Genomic DNA, 26190 nt, shown 5'->3' with positions numbered 1-26190 from the left:
TTACACTTGATTCGAGTGTGATCGAAAAAACATCTTGATCACTTACGAAATAATGAAGAGGTCTGTAAGTAGTTATCACCAGTAAATTTTTCATGTACATCAACAAATATGAACAAGAGATTTATCTAACACAGATACGATTCCAACCGAGAATAAACTACACTGATTGTTAAGTTATATAAAACTTATGACACATTCAACAATAGTTATTTATGTATTAAGGGATGGCAAAGTTTGCGTCCCGAGGGCCTCTGGCCGAGGGACAGCAATTGCCTGAGGTTATTAAGGCTCATTAATTCCCGTGGTACATAGATAATTTTATTTCTGACCGATTTCAATAAAATTTTGTTCATTTTTGAAACGGAAAAATGTACCAATTCATTACCTTCCCGGTATATTTGAATCAGGTACCGTTGATTATAGTAGAGTTTTCTTGTTGCTAGGTTGTTGCTATGTTACTTGTTTATAAACAGAACTTTGTTATCAAGCTGTGTTTGCGGTGAAAACGTGTTTTCTACCCCAAATATAATGGACGATATTTTGAAAAAAGCTGAACAAGCAAGATAATCATTAATTCCATCGAAAAGTGAAGCCGTATACCAAAAAGAATACAAGATATATCTGGACTGGCTAACACGGAAAAATGTTATGCCAAAAGATGTCACTGAAACTGTATTTCTGGCATATTTTCAAGAACTGGTAAGGAATTTTCTTATGTTTTTCGGTAGATTTGGTAGTAATTGTGTTTATTCGTTTCAGTCAGAAACGTATAGTCCGAATTCTTTATGGACTAAATGGTCAATGCTAAAATCGATGGTGACTATACATGAGAAACGAGATATCACCAAGTTCAATGAACTACAGGCTTTTTTGAAACGGAAGAGTAAGAGTTATAAGCCGAAAAAGTCTGCTGTTTTATCTCCTAAAGATGTTATCAAGAACAGAAGCTCCAGCCATACAAAAGAAGAAATTGTTTCCAGTGGCGGAAGTAATTTTCAGGGAACATTTCAAAATTGTACATTTATTATTTGTAATGACGTGAATAAATAAAATATGGTTCAGTTTTCATTTCTATTTATTTTTATTTGTGAAAGGTAGAGGGAATTATAAAATCTATAATGTCCCAAGGAAGTTATGACCCTCTTTATTGATAGCGTAACTATGACGATATAAGCTTATAATATCCCGGTCAGAAATAAAGATAACAACATCATTAGCTTCTTTGATTTGCCTACAAAAATAATATAAGAATTTATAAGATATTAAATCATTATATGAAAATGATTTATATTTATTTTTAACATTCAATGGATGGTAAATCAATCGATTCTGTTTAAAAAATTTGTTTAAAATCTGTTTTTCCGTTAACCAGCTGTCGCACCCCTACGAACGACAACACTCAGAAGTCGAAACTTGTGCGAGCTAAAGATTAACGAGGTCTCAACTTTTAACGTGTGATTCCTAACACGTGAAACACTGAGCTCATGAATTGTGTTTCCATTACTTCGACTTCAAATGAGAAATTTGAGAATAAGAGGGAACACTGGAATCATCATTATGAAAGTATTAAATATTCCAGTGAAAGTTAGAACTGTTCACTTCTACAGAAAAACACACACCAGAACGCGCCCGAAGACCGTTTCGTTAAGCTAGTTAGCATCTTCAGGAGATGATAAAGACTGTCACTGGTTATTCACCTAATAATCATGATTTGTGATATCACAAATTAACACAATAATAAGATTTCGATTACCTAAGGTAATGATGTAAATAAATGGACCTGATAATAATAATAATGTTCATCCATAGTATTATTGAGTAACTAAGTAAATTTGTGTTTTTATTTCACTTCTCTTCCAGGTCACGAGGCTCGTTTCAAATTTGAAAACTTTTTCTTAACTGATACTCACTTTTTAGATCTTCGTGTTCATCATCGTTTGAATTCACATCGATCGTAATGTTGTAGAATTCGGAACACTGTACTGTGAAATCAACTTTTTCCAAAGCTAAATGAAATTAATTATGTCTTCTGTTTGAAGGTGATTGACAATGTTTCATGATGAATTTTATTAGTTCGTGCTTCCATTGTCTAATATTATATACAATGATTTGGAATCCATAAAAAAACAATACAAATTACAGTGAAATAAAATACAAGTAAAAAATAAAACGAATACACAAAAAATAAAAAATAAGAGATTCCAAGCCAAGGTACTTCACGACGTTTCGATTGTTGGTATCCACAATCGTCTTCGAAGTAATTCCTCCAAAAGATGATCCTTTATGGGTCATTCGGGTAATTTTACTTATCTGCTCTTTCCGCTTCACCGGTTTAGCGGGAGTTGGCCTCTTTCAGCTTGATTATCGGTTTTTATATGTTGCGTATCTCTACGCTACCTTGGCTGAATACATTGTTGGACAGCATGTATGTGGTTCCTTTGAATTTCCTTCTTAATCAATGTTCCTGCCTGTTTATGATCTCAGCATGGGACCACTTGTTGTCATGTTGCTCTGCTATTCCTGATTTGCTGGTTTTTCCTCGCTGTGTTTGTTTCTTGTGTTCGGTCAAACTAAGCGGCCATTGAAAGTCCGCATTGCCGAGCACAAGAAACAGACATAGCGAGGGAAAACCAGCAAATCAAGAATAGCAGAGCATGTTAGGACCCATATATATCTATATCTCTTTTCATATATCTCTATATCTATACATAATCGTCTCTTTTCTTTGTTTTTCCTTTCTTCTTTTCTTCTCTTCAAGCCCTAATAGAATATTTCATTTTTATACATGCGAATGAAAATTCTCGATCTGAATCAAACGCCATTTACACATCAAATACAAAGTGTTTTTATTTTTCTACCTCTCTTGTATTTTTTTGTTGTTATCTTGTTATTTTGATGAACAATAAATTTATTATTATTATTAAATACCTGAAATACTCATTTGACATCGGATTACATAGTAGCAATGAAAGTCCATATTTGTTTCTACTGTTAATTGCAGTTTCGTCAACTTGAATGTTTTGAACCGTTTCCTCTGACTCAGTTAATCATCACAATTATCTTTTTAATATCAATTATTTTTGATTTGACTTGAACAATTGCATTTTGTTGTTTGAGAAGAGAAGCCTTCATCCATGATTACTCACCTCAATCTAACCAGAAAATGCTTCAAATTTTACTGAGATGTTTCTTGTACTATGTTTGGCACAAAACCTGATAAATTTCCGGTCTTTCTTCAACTCGCATCAAAAAGTTGGAGCCGAAGTCGCTGTAGGTATTTTATGAGCTCTTTATCCTCGCAGTTTATTGGAATTCCGTATAGAGAGTGTATTTACACGAGCCTTCCCTGGGGCTACAATTAATTGGCGATTTTCACGAAACAAAGGCTTGATCCTGTTTCAGAAATTAATGTACGCTGAAGTGAACCCCGTTCGTCCCTGGATGAACGGAAAGTTTTTAATTTCGGGAGAACTCCAACTGGAGAGTCACGCGGAAATGAATCGTGGCAAGATATAAAGGTGATTTTTCTTGGGCGTTTCAAAGGAAAGTGTCAACTTTTCGCGCCCAGCTAGAAACTATTTTCATTTGAGGTTATAGAGTAGGTTTACTGACGGGAGTTGTTCCTGTTCCGAAACTACCACTTCATATCATTAGGACATATTTATGCTGCCATTGGTGGATAATGACATAATTTCATTAGTTCGGACTCCCATTGTCTTAGTTGATATAAAATGATTTGAAATAACTGAAACAATCGATAAAATTAAAATGAATAGCTGAAAATAACAAGTATATCAAGCAAAAAACCCTGAGATGAAATTACAATGGAATAGAATAAAAACAACAATTGAAAACTGAACAATGAAAAAATAAAAATTGAAAAATTTCAAGCCAAGTTATTTCACGACGCTTCAATTGTTAGTATCTACAATCGTCTTCAGTGATGATTGGACTTACTTCTGAAAGATGACTAGCTATACGTCATTCGGGTGCCTCGGCCTATCCCCTCTTTCCTCTCTCCGCTTCACCGGCTTGGCGGGAGTTGGCCATTTTCCGCTTGATTATGGGTTTCCATATGTTGCGTATTTCTACACTAGCTTGGCTGAATGCATTGTCGGACAACATATATGAGGCTTCTTTGAATTTCCTCCTAAACCAGTGTTCCTCCCTGTGGATAATCACAGCTTGAAACCACTCGATGTTATATTGATGAGTCCAAACATGGTCTGCTATTCCCAATTTGCTGGTTTCTCCTCGCTGTCTATATTTCTTGTGTTCAGCAATGCGGACTTTCAATGTCCTCTCAGTTTCACCGATATAGGATTTTTCGACCTCGCAGGGTATCTGGTAAATGCAGTTATTGGAATCGCAATATGCTTTTGGTGGCCTGGTGTTCGTGAAGCTGCTACGGATAGTTTTTTCGGATCTGAAGCAGGTTCTGACCCAATTCTTCTCATCCTTTTCGACAATCCTCCAATGTAGGAAAGTGCAAGTACTAGTTGTGATGACTTCTCCTCCTTGCCAAGCTCTTGCCGACTTCCAGCCAAAGGTTCTTCTATCATCACTTAGGAGTAACCATTCCGTTGAAGATCATTTTTGATGGTGTCTAGTTTTGATAGTTTCTTTTTTAGTCAATTGATGGTAGTTGAATTCCTGGTTCAGATACTGTCCCGTTTGAGTAGGTGTTTGGTATACAGATGTTTCCCACTCAGTGTCAGTCCTCTTCACCAATACGTCTAAAAATAACAATTCTTTGTGGACTTCCTTTTCCATTGTGAACGTGATGGTAGGTCTCAAGCTGTTATTGTGCTTCAGGAAGCTGTCTAGGTCTGTATTCCCATGGTTCCATATCATGGAGGTATCGTTAACGTATCTCAACCATACTCGGGACTTCTTCAATATATATTGGCTATAACTGGTGAAATTCGTCTTTCAGTTGGAAATAGCAGATTCATACACAATATTTTAGTAATTCCATGATAACTTCTACGGGAGGGTTCCTTCTATCTTCCAGCTCCCGGTCTTCGGATATGATTTGAAGTACTTCTTCGATGGTAACGTTGATGTAAAGGCTTCCCACGTCGAAACTGATTAGTTGATCCTGCTTTGTGACCTCGATGTTCGCAATCCGACAAATACGAATTTGTGTTCTATGATACATCATTCAATACTCGTTCAAATTAATGTCTCAATGTATGTCAAAACAATTAGTGTTGATGCAGTCGCTATTCGTATACTAGAAGGAATTGAATTGAATTGATTTGGCTTAAATTTCTCATTTCAATTACCACATAAATTGTTTCAGATCAAATTGAGTTTGATCTTTTTCTTGAAGATGATCACTTGGTGATTTAAACACGTGTCGAGGTGTTAAAATAACGGTTTGGTGTTGGAAAAAACGCCAGTAATATTTATTACCACACCAAAGATTCCAAACAGTGCATAACAAGCCATGATGATCCCTACGTGGCTGTGGAAGTTATTAACATTGCCTACCCAGACACATGGCTAATGAACGAAGCAGTTGAAGCCGTTGACAGTCAAAGAAAAACATTTATCTTGAAATATTTTTTGTAGTAACACGAAAATAAAGCATTCCTTTCTCAGTTTTCTAATTCATGAACAGATTAAGATTTTCATTGACTGAAAAATACGATTTTTCATCAGCTCAAAAAAATGTTATAATATGAGTCATATTTTTGATATTCAATGTAATGGTCTATCTGTTGACGTAAACATCTCACTGTAATAAATCAAATATGCCCGAATAATGTATCTGGGAGAAATACATACGTGTTAAAAAATGACATATTACGAATTGGAATCTCGAAAGATTGACTTCCTCCAACGTACCTACAAGTAGTTGTTTTTCAACGGGCGTTTAAAACTACTGTATAGGCATGTTGATTAATTACCTGTTCATTTTGTGGAAATCCATATCAAATATGAATTTCTATTAAGATTTTTATTTGTTACGAGCAGTTTTGGTTTATTAAACCATTCTCGAGTAAACTGACGCAAACTGCAAATAAAAATATTGGTAGAAATTAGACAAAAGTTATTTTCGCTATTCTACAGTTAGTCCGTTTCGACTTGTTCGATTGATGACCTGTTCATTTTGTGGAAATCGATATCAAATATGAATTTCTAATAAGATTTTTATTTGTTACGACCGGTTTTGGTTTATTAAACCATTTTTGAGTCAACTGACGCAAAGTGCAAATAAAAATCTTTGTGGACCGGTTTCGATTTTTTGAGCCATTCCCGAGTAAACTGACAAATTGCAAATGAAAATCTTGGTAGAAATTAAACAAAAAGTATTTTCTCTATTCTATATTCTTGTTCAATTGATGACCTATTAATTTTGTGGAAATCAATATAAAATATGAATTTCTACTAAGATTTTCATTTGTTATCAAACCATTCTCGAGTAAACTGAAGCAAACTGCAAATGAAAATCTTGGTAAAAATAAGGGAAAGTTATTTTATCCATCTATTTTGAGAACATAATGGAATGATGATACAAAACCGGTTCAGAAAATTGTGTCAAACGGCTGCAAACACTAATTTCCATGAGAAGCTCTTCTAATAAGTGGATTTCTTATCGCTTTTTTAATGTGCTACATGCTCCATATTTTGTGCATACGACAACCAGCAAATAAAAAGCAACTTGTTGAATGAACGCTCTTTTCTACCGACCGTATATCTCAAGTTTCATAAAAGTGTCTGTGCATGTTCCCAACATTAATTTTCCGGCGTATACGCGTCTAGGAAGTAGGTTATACTGTGAAAGCCCAACGCTGAATGTGTGTCGCCCCATTCAATAACTCTGAATTCCCATTCCGCTAAATTTTTCTCCTACATTGTTTTATTTATGATGTAATTTTTTCTGTTTATAGGTTGTGCTTTCGTGAAATACAGCTCACATCAGGAAGCACAGGCAGCCATTAATAGCTTGCACGGGAGTCAAACTATGCCGGTAAGTTTTCATCTTTTATTTATTCTTCATCAGCAGGTGTCGAGGAAATGGGAACATAGATTTTTGTTCAGTGATGAAACTGAGTTGAACCTCCATTCCTTTTGATGAATCGTACATCCTGGAATTAGCATTGTACCAGTATTTCATGTAATTTCTGAGGAATGAGGTGTATCAAATTAAGTATTTTAAAAACAACATCAATTTTTTGACATTGAATCAGTTGTAAAACTGGACTGAAAAGTCCCGAATTTGTTTTCTTAAAAATTGTCTTTACTCTTCAACGTAATTTCCATCAAGAGCTACACAACCATAAAAGCGCCGCTCTTATGATTTATCTTTTGCCCCAAAATAGGCCTCACTTTCAGCAATAACCTCTTCATTCGAGTGAAATTTTTTACTAGTGAGAGTTTTTTTTCGAGGTCTGCCAATAGGTAGTATTCACTGGGAGCCAAATACGGTGGATGTTCAATTCATGTGGTTTTTTGTCATTGTTCTTATTGATTTGTGACACTGTGTATTATCTTGATGAAGCAGCACTTTCTTTTCCTTCAAATGCGGTGTTTTTCCGCAATTTCGGCCTTCAAACGTTCCGATAACGCTCTATAATATATACTGTTAATGGTATTTCCCCTCTCGAAATAGTTAATGAATATTACACCACGCACATCCCAATATACCCCTCATGCCCCCTCCGTGGTTGATTGCCCTGAGATAAAATATTCCCCACACCGTTACTGTGTGCAGAACATCCCATCTCATCCATCCACACCCACTCTTATGAGTGGACCTCAACCTACTGATAGGCACTTCAGCAAGAGTGACATCTGACCTACTGCGGTCGAAAGTCAACCTTTTGGTGCTTTCACTTTCTAATCTGATATTTTATTGAATCGTGACTTTACTTGAACGTAATTATTGCATGGGGCCCTCAAAAACTAACCAGAGACGAGTGTCTTCAGATCGCGAACAAGTGTTTCTCAGTTAATCTGCAAAAAAAGTGGGTTTAAAATCTGGTTAAAAAGTTTTTATACTTACCGGAGCCGCCTAAGGGTGGTCACTAATTCTGCTTGGTTGGGCTTCTCTTTCTCGGAATCTGGGATCATTCCTATTTAATGCTTCGTGTAGATCGCGTAGCGCTGGATTGTAGTGCGATCGAATTCTGTCAAACACGTTTTCCGCATGTTCTCTAATATACGCGTCTACGTATTATATGTTCAAGTCCAGGTCCTGTAATATATATCTGTTCTGTATATATCTCGGAGCATTTACGCCAGCTCGCACGCACGCGTTCATAAACGTCTGGATATGCCATGCAAACATACAGGATTATTGGTAGAAATAAGGTATTTATTATCAGCAACTCCACTTGGAGTCCCATGGGGACTCCCATTCCTCTAATCTATTCGCCTGCTGTTGCAAGTATCTGGTGACATGCGCTTGGCTTGTTGATCTCGCCAGTAGAACCGTGTCGTGCGAGTATAGTACCAACTTGTCAAAGTTGTTTTCTGGCTTGGACACGTCTGCTGTGTATACCAAGAAGAGATGTGATGAAAGGACTGCACCTTGTGGGACCCCTGCTTCCAGTAATCGTTCTGGTCCTACTCTGCAACGGCATCGAGTAGCCAAAACTGCTCATTTTGGTCGTGCCAAACTCTATCGAACGCCTTGGAAACGTCTATACATATCGCTCCAGTGTAGTATCCTTTTCCCAGGTTGAAACCTTCTGTCGCATAGTCTATTACCTTCAGATTCCCAGTTCAGTCATTATAGTCTTTTTCAAAATACCAAAGACATGACCTTTCCAGCCAATCGTTGTGCTTATGGGCGCTTTGGACGAGGTTCACCAGTGCTCTCCACTCAGAGAACGATCGTTTTGTTTCCGGAGTGAAGTGGATCCATGTTTCATACATTGTCACATATCAACGCGAAAATTCCGGTTTATTATGTTCAAACATGGCCTTAATGAAAGTGACTTGTTCCAATGAGTCGTTTATGGAGCCTTCCAATTATTGGATGTTCCATGTTTTCTCTAACCACGAATTATATGAAAAATGAGAGATGAAACTTCCTATATTTTAATACCACTTCCTTCCTTTATACAAGTGTTATGAAACCATAGAAAGTTTTATTTCTCACCTTCAATGATGATCTCCTACCACGTAGTAAGGGCTACATCAATCAATTTATTGAAAATGATATATGTAATTCATTTCCGATAATCTACATCACGAATTTAACATGAGCAAATTAAATTCTACTTTACGCCTCTAAAAATTGTATATCCAAAAAAGTTAAGACCCTATCATTTCATTGTTGGTGAATCTTTTATCACAAATTGTTTTTTCCAAACGAGTTTCACTTTTTATCATCAACAAATCTTTAAAGCTCAAAATATTTTTTTAGTCAGAAAACAGTATGTGATCTGAAGGGACTTGATAATGCCAATTTGAATTCATTGATATTTGGCAGAAAAAACAAATTTTTGCTTTTTGTGACAACCTGCTAATACATGTCGATTTGATTTTGTAAACAAGTAAGAATTATTTCGGGGGATGGGGTTGGTTACCACCCTTGCATTTTAGGTAAATTGAGTGGCACCTCCTTATGAAGGTTGCCTTTTGACGTGGATATTTTATGCTTCTGACAAAAAAGTGAATCATACTGAAAACTTACCTACACAACGAATACAACCTACTGATTTCCTTGACTGCTGATGACACAGAAAAGTTTAAAAAACTCTTTTAGGGTTAATAAATCCCAATAATTGTTTTTAAAGCACACACAAAAAAGTAACACCTAATAAGGGTAACTCACATAGGAAATTTAGAGTAAACGTCCATGCAACAATAAAGATTCTGTTCGAATTTTGCTCTTACATTATTCAACATCTCAGGAGTTTGATATACCATTTCCAGAGGGGGCACCTTAATGTTTAAAAGAACGTTTTCAAGGTGTCTATTTCTTCTCAACATATTTCAATTCAGATTTGATATTTGATAAAAAAGTTTGAACATCACAATATGTTGTAGACTCACATTAATGGATTCTTGAGTGAGAAAGTTATTCCCTTGAAAATCTACTATTAAGTCATGAACACGCCTTGTTTCATTGAACTTCATCAACACCCTGAGCTGTAGCTTCATAAGCGAACTCATTTATGCCATTGTTCTAAAAACTCCACACTGCATTTCAGAGAAGATGTCTCAATGTTTAGGAGTAGATTAAAAACAAAATAGGGCTGCGTCCAGCTTCTTTAAATTATTTCTTTTCTAGCATACCTATTCAAAAGGATCTTGGCCTCAATAAAAATTTCCACATGTGAACTCTTTGACCTATTTCTTGAAGTTGATTGAACTCATTGACTAGGTTATTTATTTCATCAGTTCTTTCTGTATGGTGAAAACAACTAAACCCACTTTCATCGTCTGAACTCGATGTCTTAAAACTTTTTCATTTGTTTCCTTATTAGTTGGGGCGAAAGTTACAGAAGGCAAATACGAATATGAACGGTCTAGTGAAGCTATATTTTGAATTGAATTCTTTACTATTCATATATCAGAGGATGAACCAAAAAATATTAATTTATTCAATAGTCCAGTTGCTTCATGAAACTGTTTTGTAGACGCCTAATTGAAATTTACATCACATTAGTTTCACACTAACTGGATTTCTCTTGATTGAAATGTTTTCATGAACTGTTATTCCTGGAATCATTACTGAGGAATATCTACACATAGCTTCATTCATTTGTCTTTATCCATGATGAGAACATGACAAAAATATTAAATTTTTTATGATATCATGGTTAATTTCTCTAACATACTTCTCACTTATTTTTTTTCAAGTACAATTTCATCTGATTCACATACTTCTCTCCAAAATTTAAGAGAGCATATTGGAAACTGTGATACTATAATACAAAGATATTCAAACAGTATTTTGACCCATTAATATAGTTTATTGTAAGTATGATTTTCACTATACAGGGTTTTACAGAAAACGCGACACGTGTTTCGATATACAATAACTTTCTCGAACGTTGATAATAACTTACTTCTAAATCATAACTATGTTATACTCTAACATATTACCTACTTGTTTGCCTACTTTCTAACGGATGAATCTACCTGAAAAGGTTTTTGTGAATCCTTTATAGTGAAAATCATGCAATGAAATGTATTAATAAGTTTTAATATGGATTTTCATCAAGTGCTTGCCAGTTCTATTCAATTGTATTTTGACCACTTTTCTGACGTAAATGCGTTCCCTAAAGATACCTTCTTACTAGAGTTGAAACACCCATACTAAAAAAAACTTCAGTAGACATTTTTTCACCCCTAGAAATAGGTAATTTCAAATTCAAGTACAGCTATTTTTCGATGAATGATGACGTGTATATAAATAAGCCTTTGCGTTAGGCATTCAACTTTGAAAAACGAACTCTTTTCCTAATCACCAGAAATGCAATACTCTTCTCGACGCACGTTTCACCAATCAATTTGGCGTCTTCAGTATCAGAATAATAAATAAAGAAATAAATAGTTGTATGGAGAATTAAAAAACCTCCGAAACAAAGTACAGTACCACTTTTTTCAATAAATTTTCAAAAATAAAAATCGTCCTGTACAAGAATTTTTCAATAGGTTTCCATATGGTTCAATAGATCAACAAAATGAACAATTGAGCCAAACTCGAAACTGCCGGTCTGACGCGACTCCGTTTCTGAACTGATTTTTTTTTGCACGCAGAAATCTTGGAAGTTTTTAAGTGTCAGTTTCATGTGAATATGCCTCTAGAGATATGAAGTCTCTAATAATGGTTGAACCGTTGTTGTTTTTCACTCATCAAATATGTAAAAAGAGAAACTTGATTTGAAATTATCGTTATATTGTAGAATGAAAGATTTTGTCGAAATAAAGACTATAATAATAACTATATTTTGGTGATCATATCTAATAGACAGTTTCAAGTTGAATAATAATATATTATTAATGTTTGGTCGCAATTTTAGAACAAGATTCAGTACTTTGAACCCCGACATTTTGGAAAGAGTACGAGAAAATGTAACAAAAAAGCAAGAAAATCAAATTAAACATTTTGGTGGCAGGGCGAACGGCATGTTTGAAATAAGAGAGAAGGTTATTGTGAAAGATTATCGCGAATAAATTTACTTGGATACCAGCGGTGGTACAAAAAATTATAGGAAAATGTACATACATTGTTAAAATTCCTAAACTTAATAAAACTTGGAAACCTCATACAAATCAAATCAGAAAAACTAAAATACAAAGTCATTTGCCCAACATAGACGTTTCCACTGAGAATAACCCATCAGTACTGAGCGATCAACCAGTTAGTTCATCTGTTATTCCTGAGATTTCTAATGATGTTGAGTCAGATAATTCAACACATATACCGAAACCTAAGAGAATAGTAAAACCCCCAGATCGTCTTGCGTACGATAAGTAGTTTTCTTGTATATAGTTATTGTAATATGATAGAATACATTAGATACTGTATCGTTATATTGTAATTGAGAATTTGGTTTTTTGTGTAATGGTTTCAATTGGTGTCGGAGAATGTGATATATTCACGAGTTCTCATAATTACAATAAAAACTCGCATACCGGAGTATGAAAAACCTAAATGCGATTCGAAGTCATATAGCTGGCCATTCAAAAATAAACGTTTGAAACAAGCGGTCACAGTTTTATTTCCCCCAACCAGAGTATATTAGTATTCTTCATAAAGATGTGAAGACCATGCAAAGAAGTAATTTTCAGGCACAAACTGGAAGAAAAAGTCCTTCTGAAACAACTAGTTCCATATGATCATTGAATTATACGAAAGAAAAAATACCCTCGAAACAATTACTTTTATATGAACTTCAAATTCTTTATTATATTCAGTTTCTAATCTAAACATTCCTTATGGGATTGAATCAGATATCATTTACAGGATTGCCACACAATGTCATTCTCAATGGTGGACATCCGATGTTTCGCAAGATATTTGCCTTATCACCTCATCAGCACCAGTCTGGATAATATTACATGGTTTTCACATTTTTATGGTATGAAGATGGAGTAGTAGAAAGCCAAAATCCCTTTTCTCCAAAATATTTAAATATGTTCTGAAATGGCATTAAAATATTTATTTCAACACCAATACGGTTCTTCAATTAGTTACTCCTGTATGATTAGGGCTTCTCAGTTGAATACGTGAAAACACGATATTGGGATGTTTATTTGATAAAGCTATGTTATGTTTATTCTCGAATATCAACAAAAGAGTCAGAACGCTCCCCCATTAATATATGTTCAATTCATTCTCCGAAAGGTAAGCAAAATAATTCGTTTGTTTTCATTCAGATTGTTATCGGATGTCGAAAACAATACAGAATCTGGCACGGTCTAACTGATGAGCCCTCCAGCATCCTAATTAAGGCCTTCGTCAGAAGAATACAAGAAGTTGGGGAGATTATTTAATTAATATAGCGATAGCTGTGTTCATTTCCAAATGACAACAAACGAGACACGGAACAAAGATGGCTAATTAATTACGTGAAACTTTGTCGTTGACAAGTTAGGTAAATAAATAAGAAAAATTGTTTTGGTAATTAGCGCGGTGACGCTGAAATGAACGGCCGCAAGCACTCATTCTCCACTGAACAGACTCGTTTCGTAATATTCGTTTTACCTGGGGTTTTAGTCCTGAAGGGTTCTTCGAAAAGTCAACTGTAAGAATTTACCGACTCTGCGAATAAAACTAGAATACAGACATGAAAATAACAGTGAACATCATTTTTCTGGAGAATCATTAACAAGGTGAGAAGTATGTCAAAGTTAGATGTTAATAGTGTAACGAATTAAAGAATTAACTGTCTTCAACAATATTTTTTTTTAAACAATATTTCACTATCACAACTAATTTATATACCACACTTAGCAACTAACGCTTAATTTATCTTCACTGTTCGGTTCTGAATTCCGACTCCCTCTCTGGACGAGATCTAGAGCGATCGGTAGCGATCGGTAACGATCGCTCTAGATCCCTCTAGTGGTTTCGGTACTCATCTATACTTTTCGCGGCTGTTCGCAGTGAGTTTGCTGGCTGAGATATCGGTCAGGGCCGGCTTCAGTTTCGTTAGAATAGCTTATAATAGTAGACCAGTTATTTTATAGTACTCTTTAACATTTGTATACACGGATGCCTCTCTCACCTCATCTGAATGGGTTTTTATTCCTCTCAAGGCAGCTATATTTTTAGAAAATACTTTTTTCAGTAACTCTGAAAACCACAGAACAAAACATAACTTGATTCACCACTTCGAAACAAAAAGATAATTGCCAATGACAGAAACATGTCATATAATAATAATTATAACATAATAATTATCAGTAGTTCTAGACTTTTGAGATGTCTGGGTTTTAGATACATCTATTTCGAAAGCTTATACAAGGTGCCAAAAATTACTGAATTGTATGCAATATATCTCATCAATCTGATAAGTACCTGATTATTTCCATTATTATTGGAGCAATCTCAATAAAAATAACTTTAAATGAAATAAATGTTTTGTAGTTTTAATTGAGAAACTTTTTTAGGTGAGAATACTCTTTGGTGAAGAAAGGTAATGGCTTTCTAGTTCTCCATCTTCATACCAAAAAAATGAAAATTTTCGAAGGAAAGGAAGAAAGCAATTAATTCAAAAAATAAACTTTTCACAAAAATGTGTTGATTTTCCAAAAAAGTAACTATCAGACACAAACTGAAAGGAAAATCTCTCTCGAAACAACATATAAACAACATATATAAATATATAAATAACATATAAACATTGAATAACACCTCCGAAACAACTACTTTTAATATGAACGTTGAATTATACCAATAACACGTTCTTCTATTCAGTTTGTATTCTATACAGTCGTTATGGAATTGAATCAGATTTCACTTACACGATTGCTATACAATATATCAGGTGAGAAAGGTAGAATTTAACCTACATGAAACACTTGTCATTCTCAATGGCGGCAATCGATGTTCCGCAATAAGACACTTGTCTTATTGCTTCTTCATCACCAATCTGGATAGCATTACAAAATGAAGCTCTCAATTAATTCATTATGTTACGAATAAGTTGTATCATAAGAGTATGATTTTCGTCGCGAAACATTTATAGTCGGGCGCTTTAAGTAGTAGATAAAGGTCTTTGCCACTTATTAAGCTCAATATATCATGTCATTTCAAGTGATAATTGAATATTTTCGAAAAACTCCACTCAATCAGAATTTTTACAAACTTCAATCAGCAAAAAGACTATTAAATTTAATTTTATTGATTTTGAGTCTGAAAACATACTAAGACTCATGGTATAATTCAATCGAATCAAAAAATAATGTTATCGTATGCTGGGCATAACTCCATCTTCCGTAATTTGTTTGTTATGATTAACCTCTTACTTTTTGTAGTTAGTCGTTTGGCAATCCAGTGCACAAAAAATTAATAGAAGCACTTCTAAGATGATGTTGTTGTATGTTTCACAGGAATGAACAGGCAATTGACTGAGTTCTTGAATTTCATAAATTCTCTCCACCCTTCTATCACATTCAGCATGAAAAGATAGATAGATAGATAGAAAAGGATGACTCTATATATTTTTTCGACTCAGAATAACGAAAGTTAACAATAAACATGATTTTTTAAATTATCGTAAACCAGCACATACAGGTATTATCATTCATAATTTGTCAACCCACCCACAGCACAAAGTAACAGAATTCAACAGTCTGATCCACAGACTGATTAACAGAACTGAACATAATAAAACAACAATGATTACAAACTCTATTATCCAAAAAGTTATAAAGCCAAGCTTTGAAGGAAGTTCACCCAATTCGAAAGGAAAAGGTTAAAAGTTATAGAACCTCAACCTACTTAGGCCAACCCACTACATATCTATCAAATTTTCTGCACAACAAAGGTGAAAATATTGCTTTTAAAACCAACAACAACTCAGGCATGCACTTCAAGAATAACAAAGATGAAAGTTCAGTTTCAAAAAATTGGAAGTCTATAAATTATTATGTGGGATATGTCCGATGTTTTATATAGGTCAAACTGGAAGAACGTTCAAAGCCCACATGAAGGAATACAAAACTAGTTTGCAGAATGAAAAAATACATTCTATATATGCCACTCATTCAATCACAGAAGGACATGAGTTCAACCATGAATTCAAGCCCATCCACTTCCAAAAGGAAAGGTTTGAAACTTAACCTGAGTAATTGAACCGAGTAATTCGCCATTATCGAATCTGTTTATTTACAGGTGGGAAAAGTTAAGGACTTACTTTCGAGAATTTAATTTATTCATATAGTTAATGAATTTCTACCTGCCCTTTTCAGTAGATTCATTCATTAGGAAGTAGGAATGCAAGTAAGTGATAAGTTAGATTATAAAATAGTTATAATTCAAAAATAACTTGAGAAAACTATTGTATAGCGAAACACGTGTCGCGGTTTTCGTAAAACCCTTCCTAGTGAAAATCATACAATGAACTGTAATAATGAGTTTCAATATGTATTTTCATCATGTATCGGCCAGTTCTATTCAATTTATTATTTTCATTTCTTCAGTGTTTTCGTTTGCTGGCAATGTTTATTTTTTAATCGTTTTCTAATAGTGCAAATTGTGGAATAGCCGAGACTCAAAACATTTCGTAGGTTTCAAACCCATACTTCATCTTCTTCAAGAAATCCTAAAATTTTGATTTATACTTCTCATAATTACTCATCAATAATTTCTGTTTCTTAAAATTATTTCATAATGGCACATTCACCAACATGGTTATGATGAACATTCGCCAAAACAGTCTCGCATTCGCCAAAATGTATATAGTGTGGCGTCTCCAGCAAAATAATTCTGTAATATTTTACTAGTAGCTTATTTTGGACCCAAATAAAATTTTATTTTTATTTCTCATTTTTGGATATGTGAATTATTGTAATCATACGATTTGAATCCTGAACTGTGGAATTGGTATCAAATATGTTTGCAGTTCAAAAAAGAATGTACTAGTAACACATGTGTTATTCATGAGATGCTTCTTCATCACCAATAATTCATTTTTGAACCTATTTTCAGTCATTTCACCCGATCTACAGCAATATTCCATGTACTCATGTTAGAACACACGAACATTTCTCCCACCTTGGAAATTATGAAAAGCATTTCATTATAGGGGCGAAAACGATTATGACACGCTGAAATTATGTCATATTATGCATGAATACACAATTATGAACGTTTATATGACATTAGTGTACTGTATGGTATATGAATTAAGTACGCCGTAACTTGGCGGTTGCCTCTCTTTCATTCAACAACTGCCGTCAACCCCTATTTAATTGGAAGTCACGGCGAATGTTTACGCAAACTATGCGTTATTTATAATTATAATTACAAATCTTCACGATATGAACCTTATTTCCAATACGCTTTTCCTCAGTCGGATGTTATCATAACGAAATCAATCAACTCCTAATCAAGTTTTTATGAAAAGCCATTTTACAACAAACTTCAAAAACAGTAGATGATAGAATGTAGCTGAGTAAATTCAACCAACTATTATTAAACTTTTCAAAAAATAGGTTTTTTGCAACCAACAGTTCGAAACTGATCCTATATGTCGAATAATTTCTAATTATCGTATGAATTATGTAGTAGATAATCAATGCTAGTCAAATGCTGACGATTTATCACTTCGAGAATACACATAAAAACAGCAGATATATTTCTTTTCCTGATCAGAACATTATCATTTCCTACGAACATTACTTTAAAATGTTCATACTTCAAAAGTAGCTTGGGCAATATCCTTTATACAAGCCGTAACATTGCTGTTTTCTAAACCAAAACAGATACGAAGATGTTCGAATGGGAAAAAGGTAACTGTCATCGGGAACAATATAATGGTCGAAGAAAATCTACGGGAACTCTCGGCCTTCTCGAGTTATACGGAGAAAACCAAAAATGCTGTTTTTGTTTTTTTTCGAATGGAATTGTTATTTTGGAGAATATCAAAAAATGGAAAAGAAAATGTTATTGTATTCGAAGTGTACTATGATGATGTAATAATGAATATTCGATAAAACGTTTCGTGTCAACATGGCCACCATCAACTTTTTTTTAAATACGGATCTGTTTTTTTTATTACAGATATTGATAAAGAAATTCATTCACAATACAAGGGTAAATCACATTTGATATTTTAATAGCGTTTCATTTGAAATAACTACCATCATCAGTGACAACAATTTTAAATTACGGCCCTGTCGTTACTTCTATTCTGAATTGTTTCGATTTCTTCGTATTGGTTTCATTTTTCTTAAAATTTGATGATGAAATAAATTATTTTTCTGTTCCTTTGTTGTCACTAATGATGGTGGTTATTTCAAATGAAACGCTATAAAAAATATCAAATGTGATTGGATTGTGGATTATTAGCTGTATCAATATATGTGATAAAAAAGACAGTTCCGTGTTTAAAGAAAGTTGATGTTGGCCATGTTGACACGAAACGTTTTATCGAATATTTATCATTTCATTGTCATAGTACACTTTCAATACAATTCAAATTTTCTTCGACCATTGTATTGTTATATATAAAATTGATCTTATTTTCAACTTCAATATTGAATTTTGATCGAATAACTTCTAGAAATCTCTTTGTACTACTCAGGGGATTATTCTGGTAATTTTGTAGAGCTGCTATATTTCAAGGAGAATAACCCCACAGATTCAATTGCTTTGTCAAAATTGATCACACATCATTTTCTGTTGGAGTACTATAGTTCAAGTGGGGCATCAGGTATCACTTTTCCTAAAAATTGGATAGAACTGGCCAATAAAATTTCCAGATTCACTCTGATATTCATTATGAAAGGTTCACAAAACTGTGACACGTGTTTCGCTATATACTATCTTTCTCAAGCAAGATTATGTGTGAGAAAGCTGTTGTTTATCGAAACACTTGTCGCGATTTTGTGAACCTTCTATCACGAAAATGAAAATAAATCTCAGTACAATCAATCTACAATCTTATGTTATTTTCATCGAGAGCATTAGACAAACGACTTGATAGGCACCTTACAAGGGCTTACAAGCAGAGTTGGCTTACAAGGAAGAAGAGAAGTACTTCCAGCCTTTTTCTTGGATACTGGGTTCTTGAAGTCATTATCTAGACGTTGAGAGAAATAAATCAACGATACAAGCTTCAGATGGATAGAATGTACTCTCAAAGAAAGACTGGTATGTGGAGGAAATAGTTAGGTTAGGTTAGGTCTGAAGTGAATGGGTATTTTCGACCCTACACCGCAACCCTCAAGGATTTATTGTGGCTCACACCTATTCACACTCAACCAAATAAACCCAGCTTCTTAACGAAGCCAATTAGTTTGTATGATGAGTAGTCTTTCAGGTCAGATGGTAAGAGTACGGCTCTGCCGAACTCTAAAAACCTGATTGGGTCCCCAGCGGGGCAGGCACAAAGTATATGCTCTGCTGTTTCATCATTTTCCAAACAGAGGCGACACACACTGTCTTCCGAAAGTCCGAGTCTCTGCATATGATTGGTATCAAGCTTCTAAGGGTGAATAAATGCCTTGAAGTCAATCCTGGAAGATTCTGCCAGGAATCCATAAATCTCCGTTTGGTAAAGCCTATAGCGATGCCAATGACAGGTTCTGGTTCGATGAAGCTGCTTGCAGCACCCTCTTTTGCAAGGGAATCAGCAGCCTCATTACCTTCCAGGCCAGTGTGGCTAGGAATCCAGACCAGAGACAATCTGTTAAGGAAATAGTAGTGTCACGAGTAGCAATAAGCACCTTTCGTTGGGGCTTATCCTCTCTCTTATGGAAATTTGTAATAGAGAAGTTACCACATCTTCTGGGCAATAGAGTACTAAGATATACAGACGACTTGATCATCTCCATCCAAGATAATATGATAATAATAATAATAATCGGCTTTATTCATCGACAAGAGTAATAACATACAAAATCAAAAATATTTTAAATAATATTTGAAAGGTAAACAAAAAATTGAAAAATAAAAAATTGAATACTTGAAGTATCCAGCTAATTTCAAGTGCAATTTTAGTTTCTTCTTATAGTTATATAACGTGTTGTGTCTGATCTCACTGAAAAGTGCATTATAGAAGATATCTGACTTATATATGAAACTTCAAGTGAAACATGTTGTGGAGTGTTTGGAAATGATAAATTTACCACGATTTCTGATTTTAGATTGACTCTGGGTTTCAAATGTTACGTATCTTTCATATTGTCTCCTTTAAGAGATAAATTTGTGAGTTGTAACGAGAAGATGGAGTTGCCTGATTTTTAACAGTCTGAGCCAGCCAGACTCCTCAAATAGCTCAGATGTGATCAAACTTTCTTACACAATAAAAGAACCGTAAACAGTTGTTCTGAATTTTCTGGAGGCGATCCATTTCCGATTGTATAATGGCGAACCCATAGATGATATCACAGTCAGAGACTCTGGATAGTGTCCGTGCCTCGCAAAGCTTCAGTTCAAGCCTGGATATTATCAAGTCCCTATTTCGGTACAGAAGCCATAATATATTGAAAGAGTTCTGACAAACTACACTAACAAGCTTGTGGAATCTTAGGTCGGAGTCTATCCACAGTCCTAGGTTTTTACTTTCATTAACTGAAGAAAGTGTATCATCATCAAGTCGTACATCGATCAGACCTTCAATGATGTATAAAACTTGAAAGGAATGGGCAAGTCAAATGTCCAAGAATCAGCAAAAATAATTTTGGCATCTAATTCACGATAATTTCGTTTTTCAATTTGGCATACATATTACATATACCGTGTTCTAGTCGGTGAAAGTCCACTGCAATCATTATTTTTCCTAAATAAGTCCAAGTTCACTTTTGATGAATACACTACAAATTGAAATAGATCAGAAACACTCCACAGATGAGATTATGAACTCATACCACCCTTCATTCATGTTAGAATCATTACTTTTTCCTTCTCTCAATTTTTTCCACGAAAGAGGTTGTATCGGTTGGTACCTCTCTCCAAATCCCCAAAACATATGAAGGATGCACTAGAAGCTATACGAATGACCACTGTTTGCCCCGAAAAAATGCAATATTTCTATATCAATATTATCATTGCTATCATTTGTTTAAAAGTTTCATTAACGACTCGTTTTAATCTCACTAACAAAATCACCAATCTTCAGTTATTACATCAATATTTTCCAACTTTCTCATTTCTTTTTCAGTGAAACTTCATTTCACGTTTCATAAAATCTTGGAAAACATTCAACGCAATATCTGTCATCACGAACACCTCGTAACATTGAATTTCATGAGCATTCAAGTTGTCTAGTTGGGAAAGTGGCATTCACCCTGATGATTAACTCGGAGTTTTTCACTTTCTTTCCGCTCAAAATCAGGCCAGGGGAATGAATTCAAAGCTGATGTATCCACATTTGAGATAAACTAGTTGGCTGATAATGAATTTGGAATGAGTTTTTCGGCAACTAAAGACTATTTTGTGAAATTATGCCGCATTGTGAAAAATATGAGAGTTTGAAGAATTGATTTTAAGAATCTTTTTTATTTATTTACAAAATATCCGCATCAACCATAAATGTTATTAGCGGTTTGACATAGTATTTTACAAAAGTTGTTTACAATTTATGTAATATCTTTATGACGGTTAAGAATGAGATGAGTGGTTGTATATAACAGCTTTTCCCTAAGATGTCCTGGAGATTTTCCGCTGAGTTATGCTTCAGCCTTTCCGCACAGTACATTGGACACTCTACTAATATGTGTTTTACTGAGAGGTCTGTCTCGCATATATCGCAGGATGGTTTTTGTTTTCCAGTTATTAGATATTCATGAGTGAGCCTGTATGGCCGAGGCGAAGTCTGGTGATAGCTATTTGATGGTTTCTGACTTTAGTTAAAGTTTTGTAAGGTGTTGAAATAATTTGTTTTATTTCAGCTAGTTTTGAGGGTTGTTGGGACCATACTTGTTGCCACGTATCAAGCACTTTGTTTTTTATGAACACTTTGAGGTCGCTGGGTGTTGTTCTTGTTTCTGTCATGGCATCTGCTTGTTGCGTAGCTTCTTCCGCACTTTGATCGGCTTTTTCGTTCCCACTAATGCCGATATGGGATAGAACCCATACTATAGCTACCTGTTTTGTCTTTGTTGTATTCGAAAGAGCTCACATTTGATAAGTTTAACAATGGGGTGATGGGAATATATTTTCCGTATGGACTGGATGGAGCTCAGAGAGTCGGTTATTATAACGTATTTCGGGTAATAATCTGTTTGTTGCATATAAGTGAGAGCTTGAAGAATAAAATATAGTTCTCCAGTAAACACGCTCCATGTACTAGGAAGTTTATATTTCATGGTGGTTACTGGAGTGATGACTGCTGCTCCTACTTCTTCATTCATTTTCGAAGAGTCGGTATATATTTGCAGATAGTCTGGATATTTGTCCATGATTTCGGAAAAGTGTTTTTTAATCACAATGTTGTTTATTCTTGCTTTGTCGTATGTTGTGAGGTCAGTATTTATTGAAATGGATTGGCTCATCCACGGCGGTGGAGTTATGATGTTTGTGTAGATAGGCGGTTAGTGGGAAGGTCGATTTCTTGCAGGTACTGTTTGATTCTTTCTAGGAAGGATAATTTGGATTTGTTGTGGTTCATGATTTTATTGGCATGGAAGGAGGTTTCTTTGAGGTACGAAATATGTACAGCATATGACAAACTTGATATCTTAGTTCTTGTTGTTAGCGAAGACTCTCCAGTTTTTGCAAGAAGACTTTGGATAGGGGTTGTTATATATGCACCTGTAATTATTCCTAGGGCTGCGTTATGGATGCTGTCAAGTGACTTCAGGAGATGTGCCGATACTGAGGTGTAAATTATATTGATCCATAGTCGATTTTTGATCTGATTAAGGATGGACTTTTTTCTTCGAGAAAAGTATGCATTTAGTTTTCTCGTTGGATAACGTGAATCCTGTCTCGTTGGACCACTTTTGAAGGTTGTTCAAAGCCTTCTGCAGTAATCGTGTCAAGGTTTCAGGATTTTTTCCTTTTACAAAGAGGATCAAGTCGTCTGCAAACAGTCGAACTTGTATGGGCATTTCAATGCAGTCTGCGATATCGTTGATTGCTATGTTGAATAGTGTTGGGCTCAGTACTGAGCCTTGAGGAATTCCATTTTCTTGAGTTCTGCAACTGGATAATACTCCGTTGGCTCTCACTTGAAAGAGTCTACTGGATAGGAAGTTGGAAACAAAGTGGAAAATGTTGCCTTTATATCCTAAGTAGTATAGTTTTTTCACTATATTATGTTAAGATTATCATTAAGAATCATTGTTTCATGAGTTTGACTTACTTTCGAGATCAGATCAATTTTTCAGAATAGTGAAAGTCTTTGAGAATTGGAAAGTTACTTATATTAATTTATTATGAATCTGAAAAAACACGTCTCCCAAACACAGAAACTGTTCCTTCTATTGTTTTTTTTGTGAATTCCATCAGTTAGGATTTTCATTATCTGCTATAATATGGTTTGAAATCTTTGAAATAACAATTGAAAGTTGAAAAAAATTGCTGAGAATAACACTTATGTGAAGCAAAAAAATCCCTGAACAGAAATTACAATAATTTTGTTCTGGTGATACTTAGTGATACTGATGGTAATACTTGGTAATACTAATGAAATCACCCTCTGTGAATTCAAGATAATTCTGCAGAAATTTTAAATTTTGTAATCATAATCATGATTTTTCCATACATAATTTTGCCACATTATACCCAATAACAATTTCTATAAAGGATATTCACGTAATAATAATATGTCTAAAATGAAGTGCAACTCCAGATAAGGATGATATTATTTATGATAAGTCAAAAAACTTGTTCATTCATTGAGTTAATTTTTGTCACTAATAACGAATGTACTGACCATATTAATTTTGTGACTAGTTTTCGATTTTGTTATATTTATCACCTCTAATCACATCTAATTTTATTTATATCTGTTTTTATTCTTATTCTATTCTGTATTGTTTTCATATTCTTGAGGAGATCATTTTTATTATTATCAAATCTCAGACGAACATCTGATTTCTTCAAATAAACAATGGAGTAATCAAAGCTCAATAGCAATTTTTCAAAGTACCCAAATTCAACTATTGAATTTCATTTGTACCAGTGGTAACACTTTGAACAAATTTATTATACATAAATTAAGTGGGCATACTTGACGACTGGCTATGAATCAAATTATCTCTCATATCACATTCTGTTCCATTTGGAATTCCTGACTTCTCCTGAAAATGGTGTAGTAGTCAGCACCTCAACTATTGGCAACCTTCTATATAGTACCCAACACAGGATATTCTATAACTTTATGAAATTCTGAAACAGCCAAATATCGCAGACAATCCTGCATTTCATGGATTGGTAACAAATCTCCACGAAGGGGAACAAACTTTCAAAATTCTGTTTTGTGGTAATTGATGAGGCTTACAACACTCCACTTCTTGATTCTGAATTTCTTTCTTTCATATTTTGCAAAGAAATGTTCATTCCTCTCTATATTCATACTGCTCATAAAAAAAGAAATTAAAAATATGTTCTTTCATTAACCAGCTGTCACACTCCTACGAACGACAACCCTCATAAGTCGAAACTTGTTCGAGCTAAGGACTAACGAGGTCGTACATTTTAACGTTTGATTCCTAACGCGAGTTGGGTTGGACGATAGCAAGTGAAAATTAATCGTTCAGCCTACGGTTTGAACCACCGACTAACACGGCGGTCAATTGATTGAGTGAAGAAAGCACCCTCGTCGAACCGACCGAGAATACAAGATCGGATGCGTAGAAGTAGAAAAATACTGAAAGTTAATTTATTTTCTCTAGGAATATAATTTTGAATTCTATTTTCAGTTGATTAGTCATGTTGATACATAATTTTTTTTCAATATGATTTCAACTCCGCCTCTACAACTCATATCCGACCCAACCAGTAAAGTTGTTTTATAATTCCAAGGTGTTGCAACAGTTTTATTTTATTAGTATTTTATATTTACTTCCAAAATGCTAATTGATTGTATTAGATGATCGGTGAACACAATACAGTTGTAGGCAATAAAAGTGTTTTATCAATTTGTCATAGAAACGTTTATGAAATAAATTTAAAAAACCATTATAAAATAGTCAGGAAATTATCACAGAAACGTTTTTACAAGTAACTTATAAAACTTATTTTCCTATAAAAGTGAATTGTTATATAGCAGTTTTATAACACTTTTCTGCGAAATTTTCATGATAGTTATAAAACTATTTTAAGCTTATTTTATAACTGTTTCCTGTAGCTTTAATAAAATTATTTTACTAAAATGCTTTCAGACACAATTTTATTTTCATTACCATATTGTCACTTCAATGATAATTACCCAACTACAATTCAAAAACACTAATATAACTGTTATAAAATCAAATTGCTTCTGCTAATATATATTTGCTGCCACCAAGAATAAAATGCAGCATTTAAGAACAACCAGCTGACATCAATTCCTAATCACAGCTTTGGAAAACTCTTCAAAATTTCAGTTGTATTTAGTAAGAATATTTTTGCTAAGTTATTCAAGTGGGGCACCATCGATGTCGTGGTGGAAATTAGTTCTTCAACAACTTCTGAATATTTGATTTTTATTGAATATAGGTACCCATGAGTAAATTCAATATATTCAAGGCATTGGGTTTAGTAACTCAACCTTATTATTCACAATTTGGAAGACTCTAAAATACAAAGGGTTTGCACTTTCAAGTTTCAGTTTTTAGTTATCTATTTAGGAAACCTGGATATTTTGTTCTGAGTGAAGCAGTTTCGTGTCACAACTTTTTAAATGATGACAAATTAAGGTACAGCAAGGTATGCTACACAGACAGTATTCAGAAGTAACTCCTCGAATAACTAATAACTACTGTGTATAGACGGTGTCCCATAAAAGATACATAACTCTGGCTTTTTCACACTTTTTGTGACAACTTGTTTGGATGAAAATAACCCTGCTTGCTTTTTGGGTTGCATAGAATTGATAATTGTTTCTTGTTCTGTATCGT

The 26190-nt window shown here is 34.3% G+C and overlaps 1 protein-coding gene and 1 long non-coding RNA gene across 3 annotated transcripts in view; both read left to right on the top strand.

The window, feature by feature from the left end:
• bru3 (CUGBP Elav-like family member bruno 3) overlaps positions 1-26190 on the top strand; it is a 256980-nt gene that overhangs the window by 108828 nt on the left and 121962 nt on the right. For both annotated transcript variants that reach the window (XM_023166239.2, XM_074169682.1), the window contains one exon: positions 6900-6979. In XM_023166239.2, the coding sequence (XP_023022007.2) occupies positions 6900-6979 (80 nt within the window). The remainder of the gene's footprint in view (positions 1-6899; positions 6980-26190) is intronic.
• On the top strand, positions 270-1068 carry LOC141480004 (uncharacterized). Its single transcript, XR_012464109.1, has 2 exons — positions 270-699; positions 760-1068. It is a non-coding gene; the product is annotated as an uncharacterized lncRNA (long non-coding RNA).

Source organism: Leptinotarsa decemlineata, unplaced genomic scaffold, assembly GCF_025532065.1.
Source record: "Leptinotarsa decemlineata unplaced genomic scaffold, Ldec_3_MD MMD2_P_RNA_scaffold_5, whole genome shotgun sequence".
Lineage (NCBI taxonomy): Eukaryota > Metazoa > Arthropoda > Insecta > Coleoptera > Chrysomelidae > Leptinotarsa > Leptinotarsa decemlineata.
Note: the sequence above shows the minus strand (reverse complement) of the source record. Positions and strands in the feature narration are given on the sequence as shown.